Source organism: Genypterus blacodes, unplaced genomic scaffold, assembly GCF_046128005.1.
Source record: "Genypterus blacodes isolate CSIRO-AG114 ecotype Tasmania unplaced genomic scaffold, CSIRO-AGI_Gbla_v1 ptg000346l_1, whole genome shotgun sequence".
NCBI classification, from domain to species: Eukaryota; Metazoa; Chordata; class Actinopteri; order Ophidiiformes; family Ophidiidae; genus Genypterus; species Genypterus blacodes.
The window spans coordinates 1-19,754 of record NW_027467130.1 but is presented as its reverse complement, the minus strand read 5'-3'; the positions used below and the strand labels follow the sequence as shown (position 1 = coordinate 19,754).

At 51.0% G+C, this 19,754-nt stretch overlaps 4 protein-coding genes across 5 annotated transcripts; all 4 read left to right on the top strand.

Annotated features, from left to right (window-relative positions):
- The first annotated feature begins 521 nt into the window (after positions 1–521).
- Positions 522–10,229, top strand: LOC142988732 (phosphatidate phosphatase LPIN2). Of its 2 annotated transcripts, none has more exons than XM_076137965.1 (19): positions 522–604; positions 4,368–4,568; positions 4,657–4,752; positions 5,176–5,528; positions 5,612–5,720; positions 6,079–6,844; positions 6,947–7,040; positions 7,129–7,331; positions 7,518–7,611; positions 7,707–7,776; positions 8,008–8,103; positions 8,342–8,400; positions 8,583–8,730; positions 8,847–8,995; positions 9,091–9,177; positions 9,253–9,405; positions 9,583–9,697; positions 9,855–9,958; positions 10,082–10,229. In XM_076137965.1, exons 2-19 carry the CDS (start codon positions 4,377–4,379, stop codon positions 10,227–10,229), a joined length of 3,036 nt encoding a protein of 1,011 aa, XP_075994080.1. In that variant the 5' UTR covers positions 522–604; positions 4,368–4,376. The 2 variants fall into 2 exon arrangements, with proteins under 2 accessions (XP_075994080.1, XP_075994079.1); XM_076137964.1 differs by having other exon boundaries at positions 5,609–5,720.
- A 1,050-nt stretch (positions 10,230–11,279) lies between these two features.
- On the top strand, positions 11,280–12,698 carry LOC142988734 (zinc finger protein RFP-like). Its single transcript, XM_076137967.1, has one exon. The coding sequence runs from the start codon at positions 11,571–11,573 to the stop codon at positions 12,630–12,632; it is 1,062 nt and encodes a 353-aa protein (XP_075994082.1). The 5' UTR covers positions 11,280–11,570; the 3' UTR covers positions 12,633–12,698.
- Positions 12,699–12,935: 237 nt separating this feature from the next.
- On the top strand, positions 12,936–15,653 carry LOC142988733 (nuclear factor 7, ovary-like). Its single transcript, XM_076137966.1, has 2 exons — positions 12,936–13,115; positions 14,043–15,653. The coding sequence occupies exon 2, from the start codon at positions 14,051–14,053 to the stop codon at positions 15,626–15,628; it is 1,578 nt and encodes a 525-aa protein (XP_075994081.1). The 5' UTR covers positions 12,936–13,115; positions 14,043–14,050; the 3' UTR covers positions 15,629–15,653.
- A 490-nt stretch (positions 15,654–16,143) lies between these two features.
- tpra1 (transmembrane protein, adipocyte asscociated 1) lies at positions 16,144–19,597 on the top strand. The gene is given in 11 exon segments (XM_076137968.1): positions 16,144–16,331; positions 17,297–17,480; positions 17,579–17,616; positions 17,619–17,710; positions 17,922–18,008; positions 18,720–18,792; positions 18,934–19,013; positions 19,106–19,129; positions 19,131–19,217; positions 19,299–19,359; positions 19,470–19,597. Coding segments are annotated over 10 exon segments (822 nt in total). The 5' UTR covers positions 16,144–16,331; positions 17,297–17,307; the 3' UTR covers positions 19,577–19,597.
- The last annotated feature ends 157 nt before the right edge of the window (positions 19,598–19,754 follow it).

Here is a 19,754-nt window from a genome sequence, read left to right as displayed (position 1 = left end):
ACTTCAGGTTTGTTCCTCACATTCTCCTTCTTCGTGGCCGCACCTGTGAAACAGAGCAAAGCAGCATAAGAAGGTAAAGAAACACCTCTAAGACCAACAAGCAGAGAGCAGTCAGCTGATTAGTTTCTACATCTGGTTCTCAACATCTAAGTACTTCGTTGTAAGGTCACCATAGCAACACTATTCAACCCAAACACACAGTCTTTCAGTAGACATCAGGACCTGCCCGCGGCGATGTGAATCATGACAGTGAACGTTACACACGTATCCCTTTGTGATGATTATAAACGTCACAGATGTGCTGATTTGTTGTCGTATTTATCTTAATAACTGTATTTTATAACTGTATTTTATCGTTTATATTAGCTATAAGTTACTAACTATGATTAAAACACAATATTCTGTCGCCACGGAGCTTCAAGCCTTCTATCCCTTCACGCTTTGTTTACAAAGGAGAGAGGCGGGGCTTTATATTTCCCAACGCGCTGATTGGCTACTGAAGCTATTGCTTTTCCCTTTCTTCTGCTTTGCGCATGCGCATTAAACTAGGAAGCGTCGTTGGGAGCTGGTGTTTTCTTCAGTGTGAGCTGCAGTGAGAGGAAAGGTAAGAGCCGTGCACGCGCATTCATGATATAAACTTATAAATAATAAACATGTGTGTGATATTAAACACTTCTGCGCTCAGCGAGAGTTACTCTGTGTGTGTGACGTCACTTTAAGCTCTGTTCGGCGTCTGATAAGAAGTCGTCAAGCTGTTCAAAGCTCATCTCACTTCCGTTCGCTGGATAAGTAACTTTGTCAGTTAAAACGATAAAACATTGACTTAGTTTATCGATAAAGCCTCAGTCTGTTAGCGTTAGCAGCGAGTTAGCACTTAGCGAGTGTTTGACACGTCCGACCAGAGCCCTACAGGTGAGAGTGTTTGTGAGATGGGACGAAGCCGGTTGATGTATTGGTTCTATAGCGCTATAGTTGTGTAGTTCTATGGTGCTATAGTTGTGTAGTTGTGTAGTTGTCTTCCCTCATGTCTGAAGCTCTTTGCTGTGCCTGCTCCGGTCATAAACCCTGAGATTTGACTTTGACTCATTAGTGATGATGTGACAGGATGACAGCCTGAGTCATGATTAGAGGTGTACCAGTGTGTGAGGTGATGGAGGTCAAAGGTCACAGACGCATGCAGGGGGGCTCTGGGATGTTGATGTTATCTTGAGACATGAATGGTGTCACAGATGATAATGACACGAGGACAGATGTCACAGTTAATGACATCATGAATGACGATATAGCTGAAACACACACACACACTTTAACACAACTTTAGGAGTAAGCTCTGCTCTCTTCTGTCATGCATGAGTCAAAGACTGGCTGGAGAGAAGCAATCTGCACTAAAGTCAGATAACATGTACTTCCTGTCACCACTGGGTTGAGGGGTCGGTGGGTTCAGAGACATTGGAGCATGTGTGTGTGTGTGTGTGTGTGTGTGTGGAGTTGTGACGAGCAGCATTCCTGCAATCGCCTCTCAGGACGTTTCTGTAGGCCAGAAACTGGATCACCATAGAAAGCATGAGCAGCAGGTCCCTGTCAGGCCGTAAAAACAAAGGTCAGGGGTCAAGAGAATGAGATGACTCAAAGGGTTCTTCAAACCCAGGACAAAGCTCCCAAGGAAGCCACAGAAGAACTTCCTTAATACAGGCAAATTTGCCAAAAAACAATCTTATTAAATGTTGACCCTGCAGGGCTTTATGTAGATTTATTATGGTCTTAGTAGCAGGATACTTGCAAATGATTAAAATAGCATAGGAGCCTTTGATCTAGCTTATCAACCCTTCTTCTTCTTCTAATCTACCTCCATTTTGTTGGCGCTGTGCTCTCTTGTTATTCCAGCTGACTCAGCACTTTGGAGAATCCATCTGAATCAAACACACACACATCAAAAAGCCCGATCGGGCAGCGACCTAGACAGAGGTGAACCTGAACACAACACCAGAAGCTTGAGGTGTGTGTTTGTGTGTGTTTGTGTGTGTGTGGGTTTCACCTTCCTCCCCTCCTCTGCTGTCTCCTTCTTCTATAGCCTTTGGAATTTGCAAGTGATTTGCTTGAGATAGCGTGCGGTGTGTCGTCTGGTGAGAACGATGGCCGGTGCGTCCCTCATCTCTCATCTCAGCAGGGAAAGCTGTGGTCCAGCCCAGAATGTGTCGGCTGGGTCAGTGTGTGTACGTGCCTGTTGCTGCCCGGCGTGCATGAATAGAACGCACAAGCCTTTCAGAAACTGCTGGTCTGGCTGTCATGTGCCGGGCGAGTGGGGAAGTATGAATTCACAGTGGCGTGAGCACGTGTGTGTGTGTCTGTGTGTGTGTGATTGTGAAAGTGTGGGCGACAGAGGAAGCACTGGCATGTGAGTGAATATACCAGGACTCTCTCAGGGCTCAAAGCAGAGAGGACTGGAGGGACCGTCACCGCTGGTCACCACTGATCCAGTGCGGTAGCTTAGCACTGGGGCTAAGCTACTGTACATGGGGGGTTTTAGTGGCCTGAGCCCGGAGAGGCAGCTGAGGATTCTAGGGAATGGAGCGGAATACATTCCCTTGGTGGAAATGGAGTTTGTGAGACGGTTCCCTAGTTCCCGAAACGGTTACTGTGGTAGTGAAGTCCTCACGGCGGAGTCTTATGGCAGAGGGGAGATCAAGGGACGAGAGGCCGGTGGGGAGGGGACGCATGCATCCTTCTCTCTGGGTAAGAACTACAGGGAGACGGAGGGGACTTTGGACAGGCCTGACCGTTGTTCGGCTTTACTGTACGCTTTCGCAGCTTTTCTGACTGTTTTGTGTTTGTTCACTCTCAGGAAGAGAAGTAGCACAAAGCTTAGGTTAACACAAAGACTCAACAACAACAACACACAGCACACAGTTGTTTTTGTTGTACCAAACATTGTGGCAGTAAGAAATAAGACTAAGAAGAAGAGAAACATGATTTATTGTATTCATACTGTGGCTATCTCAGTCGTCTGTGCTAACCTGAACAGTGGACTCTTGTTCAAGTGTGAGATCGGAAGTTTTCCATGGTTTTCCATTTCAAAGAAGCATTTTGTCTCGTTAATCGTGTCTTGAGAATGTGGCAGTGTTGATGCAGGTAGAAACTAGGTCAGATGTGATCAGTGTGGAATTGGGAGTGAATGGACTCGCTCATTAGTTGGACACGTTCTGGCACGATGAGCAGGGAACGCTTTGGAGTAAAAGAATCATTTCCTTTAGTATAATGTCTTTGCTCTACTTGTCCCTCTGGCGTGGACACGTCCAGAGGGACAACCCAAGGACTTCTGTCTCTTCTGGCATGTTGTGGCTAAGAACATCACTTCAGTACTTTCATTGATTTCATAGTTGGGAACTTCCTCATGATCTCCTCTCTGTTGATGTGGAGCTGGTTAGGCATCATCACCATCGGGTTCCAAAGGTCAATGTTGTTGAGTGAAAACACTTCCAGTCCCTCCGTTTGTTGCTGTTGAGGTCACGTCTGTCTGTGAGGACACGTCTCTCTGTGAGGACACGTCTCTCTGTGAGGACACGTCTCTCTGTGAGGACACGTCTCTCTGTGAGGACACGTCTCTCTTAGGACACATCTCTCTGTGAGGACACGTCTCTCTGTGAGGACACGTCTCTCAGTGAGGACTCGTCTCTCTGTGAGGACCTGTCTGTCTGTGAGGACACGTCTCTCTGTGAGGACACGTCTCTCTGTGAGGACACGTCTGTCTGTGAGGACACGTCTCTCTGTGAGGACACGTCTCTCAGTGAGGACACGTCTCTCAGTGAGGACTCGTCTCTCTGTGAGGACCTGTCTGTCTGTGAGGACACGTCTCTCTGTGAGGACACGTCTCTCTGTGAGGACACGTCTGTCTGTGAGGACACGTCTCTCTGTGAGGACACGTCTCTCTTAGGACACATCTCTCTGTGAGGACACGTCTCTCAGTGAGGACACGTCTCTCAGTGAGGACACGTCTCTCAGTGAGGACACGTCTCTCAGTGAGGACTCGTCTCTCTGTGAGGACACGTCTCTCTGTGAGGACACGTCTCTCAGGCTCACTGCAGATTCCCGGTTGACTCGTTTCCACTAACACAGAATTGGTTCTGTTCCAGTTTGCCTGATTTTGAGCATTTTCACCAGAACTTAATTGGTACAGAACCCCTGAAATCTCATTCTCGGTCCTGAGAAGGACCTGAGAATTGATGAGCTAGAGACTACCTTGGTTCTCCTGATACTGAATGGACCTGGTTCCTAGAACTATTTACCAGGTCTTTGTAGGTGTAAAGGCGTCTGGTGGTCTCCCCATCTTGGTTCTGAGCAGCTTCTGTGTTCCTGTGTTCTGTCTCCAGTCCCAAACCATGAATATTGTGGGCCAGCTGGCGGAGACGGTGTACGTGACGGTGAAGGAGCTGTACTGCGGCCTGAACCCGGCCACGCTCACCGGAGGCATCGATGTCATCGTGGTCCGGCAGCCCGACGGATCCTTCCAGTGCTCCCCCTTCCACGTCCGCTTCGGCAAGCTGGGCGTCCTGCGCTCCAAAGAGAAAGTGGTACGTCTTCACCCGGACCTGTCGTAGCTCCGTATCCTCTCTGTAGCCTCTTGTGTGATGATGTTTTCTGCATGTAATGTCGTTTTAGGTGGATATTGAAATAAATGGAGAAGTGGTGGACCTGCACATGAAACTGGGCGACAACGGGGAAGCTTTCTTTGTGGAGGAAAATGAAAATTTGGAGGTAAGGAGACCGATAGTAGAAGGATTCATGATCTGTGCTGGTACTTGTGGTAATATTGAGTTGAGGTATCAGTGTGACATCATTATTTACCTGCCTTGCTAAGAGAAGACTCATGGTTCACTCCTGAGCAGAACCAGTTACCCAGCACACATCTCTGCTCTGGCTTCACTGCGCTGCCTTCCAGTCAAATACAGGATCTGCCGGGTGTCAACACTCTTATTCACTTTAAAGCCTCTCCATAATCAGGGTGCCGCCTATCTTTGTGAACTTTTGAACCCCATGTTGAGCCAGCAGGACTCCCAGGTCCTCTGATCCGGGTCTTCTCACAGGACAGGGCGGACCAAACGTTTGCTTTGGAACAGCCTGTAGTTATCTGCTGTTAACATAAACAAACGTTGTCTTACCGTCTTACCCCTTTTTCAGTCCCAGGTCCCGGCTCATCTGTGCACCTCCCCGATCCCCTCCGAGCTCCCGGAGGAGGAGGAGACCACAGAGGGCTCCCTCGTCTCCGGAGGAGGCACACGCAGGAAGAAACGGCGACGTAAACGCGTCCGCTCGGACACTCGCCTGTGGGAGGACGCCAGCTCGTCGTCAGAGGAGAGAGACTGGGAGAGGGATCAGGCGGAGCAGGAGAGTCCCACCAGGGACGAGCCCCTCACGCCCCTGCAGACCAGTAAGTCTGTGTACTACTCTCTGTCTGAGGAGCCAGACGAGGAGCTGGGGCTCAGCAGAGACACCGTGTCCCACTCAGACGGGGAGCGCTCGCCCTCAGACAGGTGAGGGACCTTCACCTGATCACTGCAGGTCCGGTTCAGCTGACCCGGTCTAACCCAGTGAACCCCATGTCCCCTCTCAGCAGTGTGTTCCACAGCCGGCCCTCCTCTCCTAAAAGCGACTCTGAGCTGCTGGTGAAATCCCGCAAGCCGTCTGGGCCTCAGCTGCAGTGGAACTGGGGAGGCTTTCCCACGGTAAAGACACACACACACACACACACACACACACACACACACACACACACACACACACACACACACACACACACACACACACACACACACACACACACACACACGCCTATTGACTGCCTCCATGTCTCTGTATTGAGTGTGTGTGTGAAGTGTAAAGATGCTGAGTGTCTCAAGTGTCTCTCTCTTTTACCACCCCCTCTTCCTTCTCCTCCTCCCCCTCCTCTTCCTCCACCTCCTCTTCCTCCCTCTCCTCCTTTCTCCTCCCGCTCCTCCTTCCTCCTCCTCCTCCCCCCCTCCCCCTCCTCCCTCTCATCCTTTTGCCTCCCTCTCCTCCCCCTCCTCCTCTTCCTCCTCTCAGCTGTGTCAGTCAGAGAAGCTCCCTGTGGAGTTGCAGCGTGTTCCTTCCTCAGCCAGCTCTCACTTCCGCACCATAGAGCGTCAGGACTCCTTCGACATGGGCTGTGAACCCGTGATCCGGTGCGGGCGTGTGGGACGGGTCACGGTGGTGAGGCCGCACCCCAGGACTCGCTCTCTGGACCTGGGTAGCAGCTCCATGGAAACCAGCTCCCCGACCCTGAAGAGAAGTCCTCACATCGCTCAATCTGCCAACAACGACGTCTTCAAGTCCTGCCTGGCGCCGGCGGACTTCAGCTCCTCTGGGCGCTCTGCTGCTCTGAGTAATGGCGGTGATTTTGTAGCGTGTGAAGAAAGCACGGTTAGCGTGGAGTCTGTTAGCTCTGTGACTGATGTCATCAACGCCACAGGGACAAACAGTGAGACGGTGAGAGAGACCAAAGCCTGCTCAGTCCAAGCTGACGCACCCGACAACAAGAACATAGGCGTCCAATCAGCTGCCAGCTCCGTAACAGAACCTGGGCCAGACACAGAATCATCAAACGGGACCAGACCTCCAGGTGAGAGCAGCTTCTTGTCTGAGCCGAGCGAGGAGGGAGCCACAGGCGCCGGCGTCTCCACCAGGGAGGGGGACAACGGGGTGGACCCTTTCACAGAGGGAGGGGAGGAAGAGGGGGCGGCAGGAAGCTCGGGGAGAGTGGAAGACATCGGTGCTGCCGAAGGAGGAGAGAACTCATCTGAGACGGCCACCAGAGCGGAGCACAAGAAAGGTGACGTGTCCCTCTGAGCTCCGTCTGTCATGTCCATGCTGCTTCTGTCTGCGGGCGGAGACGATGACGCCTTCACGTCTTCTTCTTCTTCTTCTTCACCAGGCAAACGCAGTCGCCACCTAGGACCCACGGGCATCTACCTGGACGACCTCACCAAGCTGGACCCTGAGGTGGCTGCACTCTACTTCCCCAAGAGGTGAGAGGAGGCATGGATTCATTGATTGCATGTAAAGGGAGTGATTGTTGTTATTGTACAATCATGGAGGCTTGTGTTGTTGCTGCAGTGAGGCCGAGGCAGCGTCTCAGCAGGGGGCGGAGCTGGGGGCGGAGCAGGGCTCGTGCTCGGGCAGCAGCCAGTCGCCTCAGTCTGTGGGCAGCGGCGCCCTGGACAGCGGCACAGAGTACCTGTCTGACTGCACAACATACAACATGGACGTCAGCATGTCGCTCTGCGGCTGTGAGGGAGACGGCAGCCAGATCACCAAAGGTGTGTGTGTGTGCGTGTGCGTGTGCGTGTGCGTGTGCGTGTGCGTGTGCGTGTGTGTGTGTGTGTGTGTGTGTGTGTGTGTGTGTGTGTGTGTGTGTGTGTGTGTGTGTGTGTGTGTGTGTGTGTGTGTGTGTGTGTGTGTGTGTGTGTGTGTGTGTCTCATCTTGTCCTCTGCTCTCCACACAGAGCGCTTCATGCAGCACATAGTGACGTATCAGGACTTCTCCAGTAACCCAGGAATCATCGAGGATCCTAACCTGGTCATCTGCATCAACGCCAAGTAAAGCTTGTTTCCCTTAACGTCTCCTTCCAGCTTCAAACAGATGTTTCCTTGTGTTTCCTGTCTCTGATCCCAGCTGTCTGCTTCCCTCACAGCTACTATAACTGGGCCGTCGCCGCTCCCATGCTGCTCTCCATGTCTACCTTCCAGAAGAGTCTACCAAAGGTGTGTGTGAGGCTGTGTGTGTGTGAGCAGCTCTGAAGGCCTGAAGGAACCTTCTGCTATGACATCATCAGAGTTACAGGAGAACATCTGTAAAGACCTACAGAGCTGGAAAGGGAACAGCAGAGATCTAGTTTGCTCGTAGATGAACCTGAGAATGATTGACATGTTTAGGAACCTGCACGCTGATGAGCACATTGTTGCCATGGTTTCCTCCCTCTATTTGCCACACAGAGCTCCATAGAGCGGCTGATGAAGGACAAGATGCCCAAGAAGTCTGGACGCTGGTGGTTCTCCTGGAGGAGGAGGAGAGACATGGACAGCATCCAGGTAGCTGCTGAGGATTACATCATACTTGTTAGATGGAATGTGATCACTGAGTGAAAACGCTGAGCCTGAATGTGGATTGATTACAGTTAATTACAGATTAGTATGCTTTCATTTACATCACAATTAGATTTGAACATTTTCTTACACTTATTTCAAGTTAAATGTCCATATTACTTATTATATTTAAGGTGGAATGGATTTTAAGGTGGATTTTGACGACGCCTTTCTCATTTTTCAGCCGAAGCACTCACAGCAGGAACAAGAGGGGCCGCCAGTCAGTGAGCCCTCCATAGAGAAGTGAGTCACAGACACACACACACACACACACACACACACACACACAGACACACACACACACACACACACACACACACACAGACACACACACACACACACACACACACACACACACACACACACACACACACACACACACACACACACACACACACAGCTGACACACGTGTCGTTCCCCACAGAGCCAGTCTGGACGACATGGACAGTGACGAGGCAGCGGGTCTCGGTCAGCACGCCGTCCTTCCTGTCAGCTTATCAACGGACGACATCACAGCTCAGTGCATCAGTCAGCTGTACTGCAAGTCTCTACGCCTCACCTCCCAACAGATAGTACGACACACACACACTCTCACACACACACATGTAAACATCCAAAGGAGCCCTTTTTTCTTCACGTGTCCTTCCTCCTCTCCTCCTCTCCTCTTCTCCTCTTCTTCGTCCCTCAGGAGCATCTGAACCTGCGTGAAGGAGCCAACAAGGTGATGTTCAGCGTGACCACTCAGTACCAGGGCACGTGTCGATGCGAGGCCACCATCTACCTGTGGAACTGGGACGACCACGTCATCATATCAGACATAGACGGCACCATCACAAAGTAAAGACGCCACCGCCGCCGCCGCCGTGCCTCTTAGCTCATTGGGCTCTCTGTGACCCTGAGCAGCCTCTCAGTCGCTCTCTGTCTCCCCTCAGGTCCGACGCTCTGGGTCACATCCTCCCTCAGTTTGGTAAAGACTGGACGCACAAAGGCATCGCCAGGCTCTACCACAAGATCCACCAGTAGGTACAAACACCAGGCCACACACAGGGACAGCAGGACAGGAAGTGCTAACATCTCGCTCCTTTTGCCTGCAGGAACGGCTACAAGTTCCTGTACTGCTCTGCCCGGGCCATCGGCATGTCCAGCATCACTAAGGACTACCTGCACTGGGTCAACGACAGAGGCACCGTCCTGCCTAAGGGCCCGGTGCTGTTGGCTCCCAGCAGCTTCTTCTCAGCTCTACACAGGTGAGCAGGACCTTCAGCTCTGGTTCCATCATACGTCTGTGTTGCCTGTACCACTGAGGAGAGCTCAGATCATCTACAGGACAGAGATGGTATTCTGCTGACCTCTAGTGGCTTCATGAAGAGCTGCTGCTTTGTGTGTATGCCTGAGATGAAGTCCTGATGTCCTCATGTGTGCAGGGAGGTGATTGAGAAGAAGCCTGAGGTCTTCAAAGTGGCCTGTCTGGGCGACATCAGGGACCTGTTCAACCCTCAGCGCCGCCCCTTCTACGCCGCCTTTGGAAACAGGACCAACGTGAGCTTCACCGCCTCTTGATTGACATGTGTCTCGTTTTATCAAAAAAGCTGTTTGGGCTCTAAGGGACATCTGGAGGTGGAGTTTGTTTTCAGGGTCCATTCTAGACTACAGACTTCATGAGCTGTACGTCTTTGCTGTGCTCTGTTCTGTGCAGGACGCTTACGCCTATAAGCAGGTGGGGGTGCCAGAGACCAGGACCTTTACGGTGAACCCCAAAGGAGAGCTGACCCTGGAGAAGACCAAAGGGAACAAGTCCTCGTAAGTCTGCAGCTCAGGGGGGGAGGGAGGAGCCGGCTGGGTGTAGAGGACGGGGGGGAGTGTTTACCTTTAAGAGGACGCTGTGTGATGTGTTGTGTGTGTGTGTGTGTGTGTGTGTTTCAGGTACAGCCACCTCAGTGAGCTGGTGGAGCATTTCTTCCCCGTGCTGTCAGTCAAAGGCACAGCTTCGGCCTTCGACTGCCCCGAGTTCAGCTCCTTCTCCTACTGGAAGGAACCTCTGCCAGAGCTGGACATGGATGCTCTACTGTAGCCTCTCTCACACACACACACACACACACACACACACACACACACACACACTAACATAACCAGGATGTCCAGGCTTGTTGCCTGTTTGTGAGAGGTTGAACAAACTAGAAACACTAAAATGCAACGCTTTTTTTGATGTAACAACAACATTTCAAACACTCACAGGATGAAAGGACTCACAACTCTGAAGGTGACTCAGCAGCACATGTATGTGTATGTTTGTATGTTTGATTTCCCTCCATAATATTTTCCTTTTGGTGTTTCTTTGTCTTTATAAGTGGAAGATGTGCAGACACTTCAAAGTGCCTTTAAATCCTAAACAAGCAGAGGACTTGAACTCATCAGAGGCCTTTAATAATGATGTAATGAGTCAGATACTAAATCAAACCTTTTATATGAGCTTAGAATAGAGGGGAAGTATGCAATCTGTAGTTTGAGTTTATGAACATTATGAGGAAACGGTGAACCTAAACCCAAATAGCCTGTCTGTGTTCCTGTCTGTGTCCCTGTCTGTGTTCCTGTCTGTGTTCCTGTCTGTGTTGGGTGAGGAGTGAACACGTGTGATGTCATGTCATCATGTGGTGTAAGACTTTATTTGATAGTGTGTGTGTGTGTGTGTGACCTGAAATGAGTGTGAGAGGACGTTTGTGTGTGGGACACGGTGGTGCAGACGGTAACAGGTGTTGTAGTAACGGATCCGGCCTGTAGGGGGAGAATGACAGCAGTCTTCCTCTCTGACGCTAAGTTAAATTTTGGGAAGCGGTTCAGACTGACAATCAGTGTATGTACACACACACACACACACCTGGGGGCCTGAGGTGTGTCTGCTGCTCTACCTTATCCGTTCTGTGGACTTGTTCATATTTATTTTTGCTAATAATTCTTGATCTTTCATAATCTGAGGAAACTGGAAAAGCATTGCTGTTCATTTTGTAACCAAATGTTTATAAATCTAGACTGAACTACAAACATGCTCTCCTGGTGTTCCTCCTGTCTGAATGTGATGGTGAAGGATAGAAACTCTATTAGACGCTCTATCATTCAGTCGTGTGTGAGAACATGAAGTGATGTCACTGTTGGCGTCAGGTGACCTCATCGATGTAGCTTTGACTCATCACGGTGAGAGAGGACGCATCTCTAGGTTTGATGGTGTCGGTGGCTCTTCCATCATCACACACACACACTCACCCAGACCAGGGGAGGAGACCCGAGCTTGCCGCCGCAGCAGGGAGACTCGTGCGGGGCCACGATGTCATATCGGCCTCACAGCACAACTCCATGACGCAATGATACGGGGATAAAACCGTTTCTGTCGTTGAAGAAATGCAAATGCAAGAGAGAGATGGATGAACCTAAATCGAGACTGACCTCTCATGTGAGAGAGCTGAGCCTGAAGCTGAGGCTGGCACAGGAGCTGCTGAGAAGAGAGAGGGAGTGTGAGGAGGAGGTGAACGCTGCCAACGCTGAGCTGAGGGAGAAAGCTTCCATACTGCTGAAGGAGCTGGAGGCTTCATCTCAGAGCTACAGTGAGCAGGTGATGAAGCTGATCAACGAAAGGCTTCATCCAGGTGAGGCAGACGTCTGCAGTCGTGTCGGTAAAGCTTCAGAGCTGACAGAGAAGCTGAGACAGGCTATGCTTCAAGCTGTGTCCCTGCTGACTGAGGAGGACGAGGCCGCGTTCAGGGAGGAGATCCAGATCCTCCAACCGCACATAGAGGAGCTGATGGCCAAACCTCTGGGAGAGCTGGAAGATCACGTTGAGTCAAATATCAACTTTCTGCAGGTTTTCCCCAATCTGCAACTCCTGAAAGCTGAGCTGAGTGAAAGAGTGGGAGAGATTCAGAGGTCCATCCATAAGACCCTCAACCCTTCAGAGGTGACCTTTGACCCAAACACAGCCCATCCCAACCTGGTCCTCTCAAACAACTTAAAGACGGTGACCTTCAGCGCTGCTACGCTCCCCTACCAGACGTCTCCTCAGAGGTTCACCAGCTTCCTGCAGGTCCTCAGCAGCCAGAGCTTCTATGGAGGGGAGCACCGCTGGGAGGTGGAGCTTGAAGGTTCTCCCTGGATCATCGGTGTGTGCTACAGTGGGAAGCTGGCTCGCAGCGGGCTGCCCTCCGCCCTGGAGAGCAGCAGCAGCTCCTGGTGCCTGGTATGGTTCCAAAATCTGCTCCGAGCCTTTGAGCAAGGTGAAGAAGTCCAGCTGAAGAGGACCACGGTGTCACGCACGCTGGAGATCAGGCTGAGCTTCAGGACCCACAGGCTCAGCTTCTACAACCTCAGCCCCGTCAGCGGGAGGACTCACATCTACACATTCAAGGCCAACCTGACTGAGCCGGTGCACCTGGCCTACAGGATGATGTCAGGGCAGCCCAGAGGTCGCATCACCGTCTGCTCATGAGCACGTCGGCAGATAGGGCAGAGCGAGGAAAACATCATCACACACAGCTTCAGCAGCCAGGACACCATGGCAACAAGACATTGACCATTTAACAATATGAGCAACAAGACTCAGTGGTGAAGACAGTAACCATGCTGTAATGACGGGATCAGGTCTGCAGGGGGGAGACGGACAGCGGCTATATGAGGACCTGAGTGGCGACGGTGCAGTGTCTTCAGGGATTACACACACACACAGGTTTGTGGTGTTCATTCCGAATTAAATGTGTATAGTTCGACTTCATTACAGTTCAAATCTCTCTGTGTGAGTGTGTTGTTGTGTCTCTTCCCCTTACGCACAGCCGCGCTCAGTGAGTTACAACACGTGGTGATGTCACTGCTGAAGCTGTTTTGCGGAGGACGCGGAGATCATCAGTGCGCACGAGCGATTTACAGCCCGAGAGCAGGAAGAGGCGACGGCGGACAAACAACTGCTGCAGCGCCGGTAAGACCGGAGCTCCGGAACCAGCTGATCCACCCCCGAACCGAACAGCACCGGGGCCCGTTTAGACCAGAACCAGCCTGGTTTTGGACACGCAGATTCTGACATTTAGACTTTTATCAGAACACGTGGCAACATGTCAGAAGTCAACATCGCCTCAGAGACCAATAAGGACTTAAAGTCGCTACATCAGAGTAGCTTTGAGGCGTTACATTGAGCAGTAACGCTTCTTTGGGTTTAGGCGTAGAGCAGCTTCGTTTCTCAGGAAAGTGAAACTCCAGCTGATCAGAAGGACCCGGACCTTCATCCGTCATCAGTCTGGACTTTGATCCGAGCCGCGCGCTTTATCTTTGTTTTATTGTGCGGAAGTAAATAAGTGACCGATCACTTAATGAGGCTGCGGGAAATCTAACCTCCCGCTCAGAAGTAAACAGTCAAATTAGTTCATTTATGCTTTAAAACACCTGCAGGGTTTTGACGCGACACACGCTGTTTACCGTGTTGGACCTGTCGAACCGGTTTAGACCTAGCAACCTGCCAAACAGCTGAGATGGAAGCGTGTGGTCATGGAGAGAAACAACAAGAAGGAATGAATTCTCTGTCTGGAGGAACATTTGTGTCGATAAGTAGAGAGAAGATGGGAACATAAACTCTTAGTCTTCAGATAAACTGGACCAAGATTCTTCAGAACCAAAACCATTTGTTTGTTAGTCTTCTAAATAAAAAAGGCTTAAAAGTGTTGGATTATAAAGTATTTATGATTAAAGCTTCTAGTAATCTGGGTGAATTTATGAATTCATACTTTTTGGGGCGTGGCTTATATCAACAGGATGTAGATATGTTTCAGAAAGTGATGATTCATGGTGACTGGGATCTTTCAAAGTACAAGCATGAAAGGGTTAAAATGCTTTTCTGTCTCTGCTCCTGCAGGTGGAGTCATGATGTCAGAGACCGAAGCTGAGCCCTCTGAAGCTCCTCCAGACGCCCCCGTCTCAGAGCTCACCTGTCCCATATGCTTGCGGCTCTTCTGGGAGCCGGTCTCTCTCCCCTGTGGTCACGTCTACTGCTTTGGCTGCCTTCAGACCATGGGAGCCGGCCTGGACCAGCACTGCTGCCCAGAGTGCCAGGCAGAGTACGGAGGAACCAAAGCCCTGGTGGAGAACCTCACCATGTGCACCGCTGTTGAGACCTACAAGGCCACTGTGGGGAAACTCAGCTCCACCATGAACCAGACTGAAGTCAGCCGGGTAACAGCCGGGAGGAACCAAAGCACTGGAGCAGAAGGACTGAAGCCAAAACACCACCAAGACAAAGCCAAAGAGGTCAGAGAGGAGACGCCAGGATGTGCTAGAGTGGACTTTAAGGAGTCTAGACAAGCTGAGGGAAACAATACTGGTCACACTGAGTCACGATCCAAAATGTGCACCGTCTCTGGTGGCAAATCCAAGAGAGAGATGGATGAACCTAAGTTCAGACTGGCTTCTCATGTGACCGAGCTGAGCCTGAAGCTGGAGCTGGCACAGGAGCTGCTGAGAAGAGAGAAGGAGTGTGAGGAGGAGGTGAACGCTGCCAACGCTGAGCTGAGAGAGAAAGCTTCCATGCTGCTGAAGGAGCTGGAGGCTTCATCTCAGAGCTACAGTGAGCAGGTGATGAAGCTGATTGAGGAAGAGCTTCATCCAGGTGAGGCAGACGTCTGCAGTCGTGTCGGTAAAGCTTCAGATCTGACCAAGCAGCTGAGACGGACTATGCTTCAAGCTGAGTCCGTGCTGACTGAGGAGGACGAGGACGCGTTCAGGGAGGAGATCCAGATCCTCCAACCGCACATAGAGGAGCTGATGGCCAAACCTCTGGGAGAAGACCAAGATCGTGTTGAATCAAAGATCAACCCCGCTCAGGTTTGTCCCAAACTGGAACTCCTGAAAGCTGAGCTGAGTGAAAGACACGGAGAGATTCAGAGGTCCATTCGAAACACGCTCAACCCCTCAGAGGTGACCTTTGACCCAGACACAGCCCATCCCAACCTGGTCCTCTCAGACGACTTAAAAACGGTGACCTTCAGTGCCACTAAGAAACACTATCAGCCATCTCCTCAGAGGTTCACCAGCTTCCTGCAGGTGCTCAGCAGCCAGAGCTTCTATGGAGGGGAGCACCGCTGGGAGGTGGAGCTTGAAGGTTCTCCCTGGACCATCGGTGTGTGCTACAGTGGGAAGCTGGCTCGCAGCGGGCTGCCCTCCGCCCTGGAGAGCAGCCGCAGCTCCTGGTGCCTCATGTGGCACGATAACCTGCTGCGAGCCTTTGAGCAAAGCCACGATGTGCCGCTGAAGAGAACCACGGTGTCACGCACACTGGAGATCAGGCTGAGCTTCAAGACCCACAGGCTGAGCTTCTACAACCTCAGCCCCGTCAGCGGGAGGACTCACATATACACATTCAAGGCCAACCTGACTGAGCCGGTGCATCTGGCCTACAGGATGATGTCAGGGCAGCCCAAAGCTCGCATTACCGTCTGCTCATGAGCACGTCAGCAGATAAGGCAAGAAACTTGAGGTCAACAACAAAAAGAAAATAAAACAGTTGTGAAAAAGTTTACAATAGCATATTGAAAGAACTCCCGATGGCGATGTAAAGGGAATTATAGGGTTTCCGTTAAAATGTTTGAAGAGGTTAATATAACTTAGTTGTGTCTTTATAATTTGTATGTCATATTTTCATACATTTCAAATACCAATCAATCAAATCAATCAATCAATTACAGTATATGTAAACTAAAATAAGCTTTGTCATTTGACTGACGATGTCCAGAAATGACACAATTCATGAACGCCACACGTAGTTGGACATTGTAAACTCGTGATTTCTTGATTGTAATGTTTTACTACTTAACTCCAGCTGAGAAATAAAATCAACATCTCTAATATCAGCAATCGATCGTCTCACCGCTTTTCTCTTCTATCAATGTAAGAAGCAGCAGCGACCCCTAGAGGCCTCCAATGTAAAGCCCCCAGTCCGATCTCGCGAGATTTCCCGCTCTCATTCAGCGAAGCGAGAGTCAGCTGACCGCTGGGGAGATTTGGGTCCGTGAAGCTTCCAGCTCAGCGATGTGTCAGTCAATGATCGATGTATCGATCGATCACAGCGCGCGTGACGCCGCGTGGATCCTAAACTGAACGTCACGCAGCTTCACGGCGACGGAGCCCCGAGTGAAACGCGTCCGAACCGGTAAGACCTTGACCCGGAGCCGGGCAGCGACCGGGACGAGGCTCCGTGTTTATGTTGATGGGACTCTGCTGCCAATCACACATATTTAACATGAAATTCGTCTAACATAAGGAGAAGCGTCGCCATCGCTACTTTGTCCGTCAGTTGTGAAGCTTAAAGGTTTCATTTCCCCTTCTTAACTCCTTCTGAGGTGTTTAGCTAGCTGCATGTAGCGGCTGTAGCTAGCTGACGCCCGGACTCCTTCACTATTAAACAATAACACTCCGAGCTTTATGACGTTAGACTGCGACATGTTGGCTTCTAATTCACTTTCAGCACAAACGGCTCCGGTTAGAAGCGTTTTATTCGTTAATCAGACTGTTGTTGTTTAGCTAAAATGGCTACTGACGCATCTTCCTAACGCAACAGACGAGTTTAGCTTCAGTTTAAACACTTTAAACTCTAAACTGCTCACTTTTAACACAGCGGGTCGTCTAATGTCTTATTGTTACATCGTGTTTGTGACTGAGGCTCCCGTTGAGTGGTAAACCTTAAGGAGGATGTCGTTTGTTAAAGATTAGACTTTATTGATGCTGCTAGCAGACAAATGCTGACGAGTCAGAGAGTAATAGTCTTATGTTCTGCTGCATCTTTAGATAGTGAGAGGTAACATTGTGTCGAAGTAGCAGAACATACACGTCATATAATAAGAACAACAAGGTGAGATGACGTAATGGCGCAGCGGAGCTCAAACTTTACTGAGTTACACAATCACAACAGCACAGAACACAAGCAGCAACACTACAATGCTGCCTGAGGCAAAACACCAGCAGCAGAGGGACAGCAGGGGAGGGCCGTTGTGTCAGGCGTCATTTCTGCTCTGATGTGTGTAACCTTGTCTCCTTTCATTGCCTTTAGTATACAAACATTAGGAGTGTTTGTGTGTGTGTTGATGGCGTTAACGTGTGCTGGTGTGTGTGCTGCAGGCTGCGTCACCATGCTCCCCACAGTGACGGCTGTGGTGAGGTTTGCTCAGTACAATGGCAGCGTCTCACCAACGCCTCTGGGCAACACCACGGCTTTCCCAACCTGGCAACCCGACTCTGAGACCAACATCACAAAGGTGCACAAGTGCCTCAGAGTGCTGTACGAGGATGTGGGGGACTCCAGGTAACACACACACACACACACACACACACCCCTACACAGTGCTCATGACCTCGCTGAGCCCCCCCTCATCCTCGTCCTCTTCCTCCTCTCTGTCTCAGGGTGAGGTTCTGGGACATCCTGCTGCTGGTGCCCAACGTGGCTTCTTCATCTTCCTCATGTGGAAGCTGCCGTCGGCCCGGGCCAAGATCAGACTCACCTCCAGCCCCATCTTCATCACCTTCTACCTGCTGGTGAGGTCCAGCACACGCACGCACAGACACACACAGCCTCACACACCCTACACTACACTAAACATCAATTGACAACACTTGAAGGAGACGATGTGTTGCCATGACACAACGTGTGTGTGTGTGTGTGTGTGTGTGTGTGTGTGTGTGTGTGTGTGTGTGTGTGTGTGTGTGTGTGTGTGTGTGTGTGTGTGTGTGTGTGTGTGTGTCTCAGGTCTTTGTTGTAGCAGCTGTCGGCATCACCCGGGCCATCGTCTCCATGACAGTGAGCTCCTCCAGTGTTGCCACCATCATAGACAAGGTGAGGAAATACCGTATGCATGCGTGTGTGCGTGCAGGTGGGCGGAGCTACAGGTTCCCACAATCTTTCACATTCTCTCACAGCTGTTTGCGTCGTTAAGCTCTAAAGTAGTTCCAGAATGGTTTTGTATACATGAAGGTGAATCCTGAGCCTCTGTCTGCTCAGTGGTGCGTTCAGGTCCGTCCGTCATAAAGGACACAGCTTAGCGGATCATGTTCTGTCCCATGAGTGTCTCTGTCCTCTGCTCTGTGTGTCTCTCTCTCTGACGGAGACCAGAGACTGCAGGCCCTTTGTGTTGGAGGAGGGAAGCAGAGGCTGACATTCCTCACATACCAGACACAGAGCCATGTGGAGCTCAGAGCGCCGGGCCCTCTGTTCCTCACGCACACGCACACACGCACACGCACACACACACACTCTGTTACATTGTTGGGAAGCAGCAGTGGTTATGTAACGCTGAGGCCTGTGATCCGCCCGTCACGTCTCTGTGGAGTATCGTTGGACGTGCCTCTGATGTGTGTCTCTCTCTCTCTCTCTCTCTCTCTCTCTCTCTCTCTCTCTCTCTCTCTCTCTCTCTCTCTCTCTCTCTCTCTCTCTCTCTCTCTCTCTCTCTCTCTCTCTCTCTCTCTCTCTCCTCTCTCTCTCTCTCTCTCTCTCTCCCTCTCTCTCCCCCTCTCTCTCTCTCTCTCCCCTCTCTCTCTCTCTCTCTAGGTGCTGTGGGAGATCACGCGCTTCTTCCTCCTGGCCATAGAGCTCAGCGTGGTCATACTCGGTCTGGCCTTCGGTTCGTTTGCCTCCTCACTGGTTTCTCTTCTGTTTTTCTGATATTTGAGGAAACGTGAAACAGCTGTGCTCGTGTTTAACCCTTTCAGCCCTGGATTCTTCTACAGGCTGAGTGTGTGTGTGTGTTTCCTTCCTCTCTCAGGTCACCTGGAGAGTAAATCCAGCATCAAGCGTGTGCTGGGCATCACAGCTGTCCTGTCTCTGGCTTACTCCATCACACAGGTGAGCACGCCGGCTGCACTCTGCCTCTGTGTGTGTGTGTGTGTGTTGGGTGAGGTGTATAATGGTTGGTTGTGTGTGTGTGCTTGTGTCAGGGCACGCTGGAGATCCTGTACCCAGGACCGGCACCTGTCGGCTGAGGACTTTAACATCTACGGTCACGGAGGTCGTCACTTCTGGCTGGCGAGCTCCTGCTTCTTCTTCCTGGTCAGTGACATCGCCGGAGCTGAGCTGAAGTTTTGACTCGATCAATAACCGATCACTAACGTCTGACGCTGTGTTCCACAGGTTTACTCTCTGATCGTGATCTTACCTAAGACTCCAGTGAGGGACAGGATCTCTCTGCCATGTGAGTCACACACACACACACACACACACACACCTGTTTACACTCTGAGGCTCTGTGTGTCGCCCTGTGTGTGTGTGTGTGTGTGTCTGATGTGTGTTTGCTCTGTGCAGCTAAGCGGAGCTTCTACGTCTACGCTGGCATCCTGTCCTTACTGAACCTGGTCCAGGGCCTGGGCAGCGCTCTGCTGTGCGCCGAGATCATAGAGGGACTCTGGTGAGTCTGATCCTTAAGGCTCAGCTCAGTTTGAGACTCAGACAGAGAAAAATACACTCAATCAATCTGCTGTTGTGTTGATGTAGTTAAGGATGAGATGCAGTCTGAGGTCACTGAGCTCTCTCTCTCTCTCTCTCTCTCTCTCTCTGTCTCTCTGTCTCTCTCTGTCTGTCTCTCTCTCT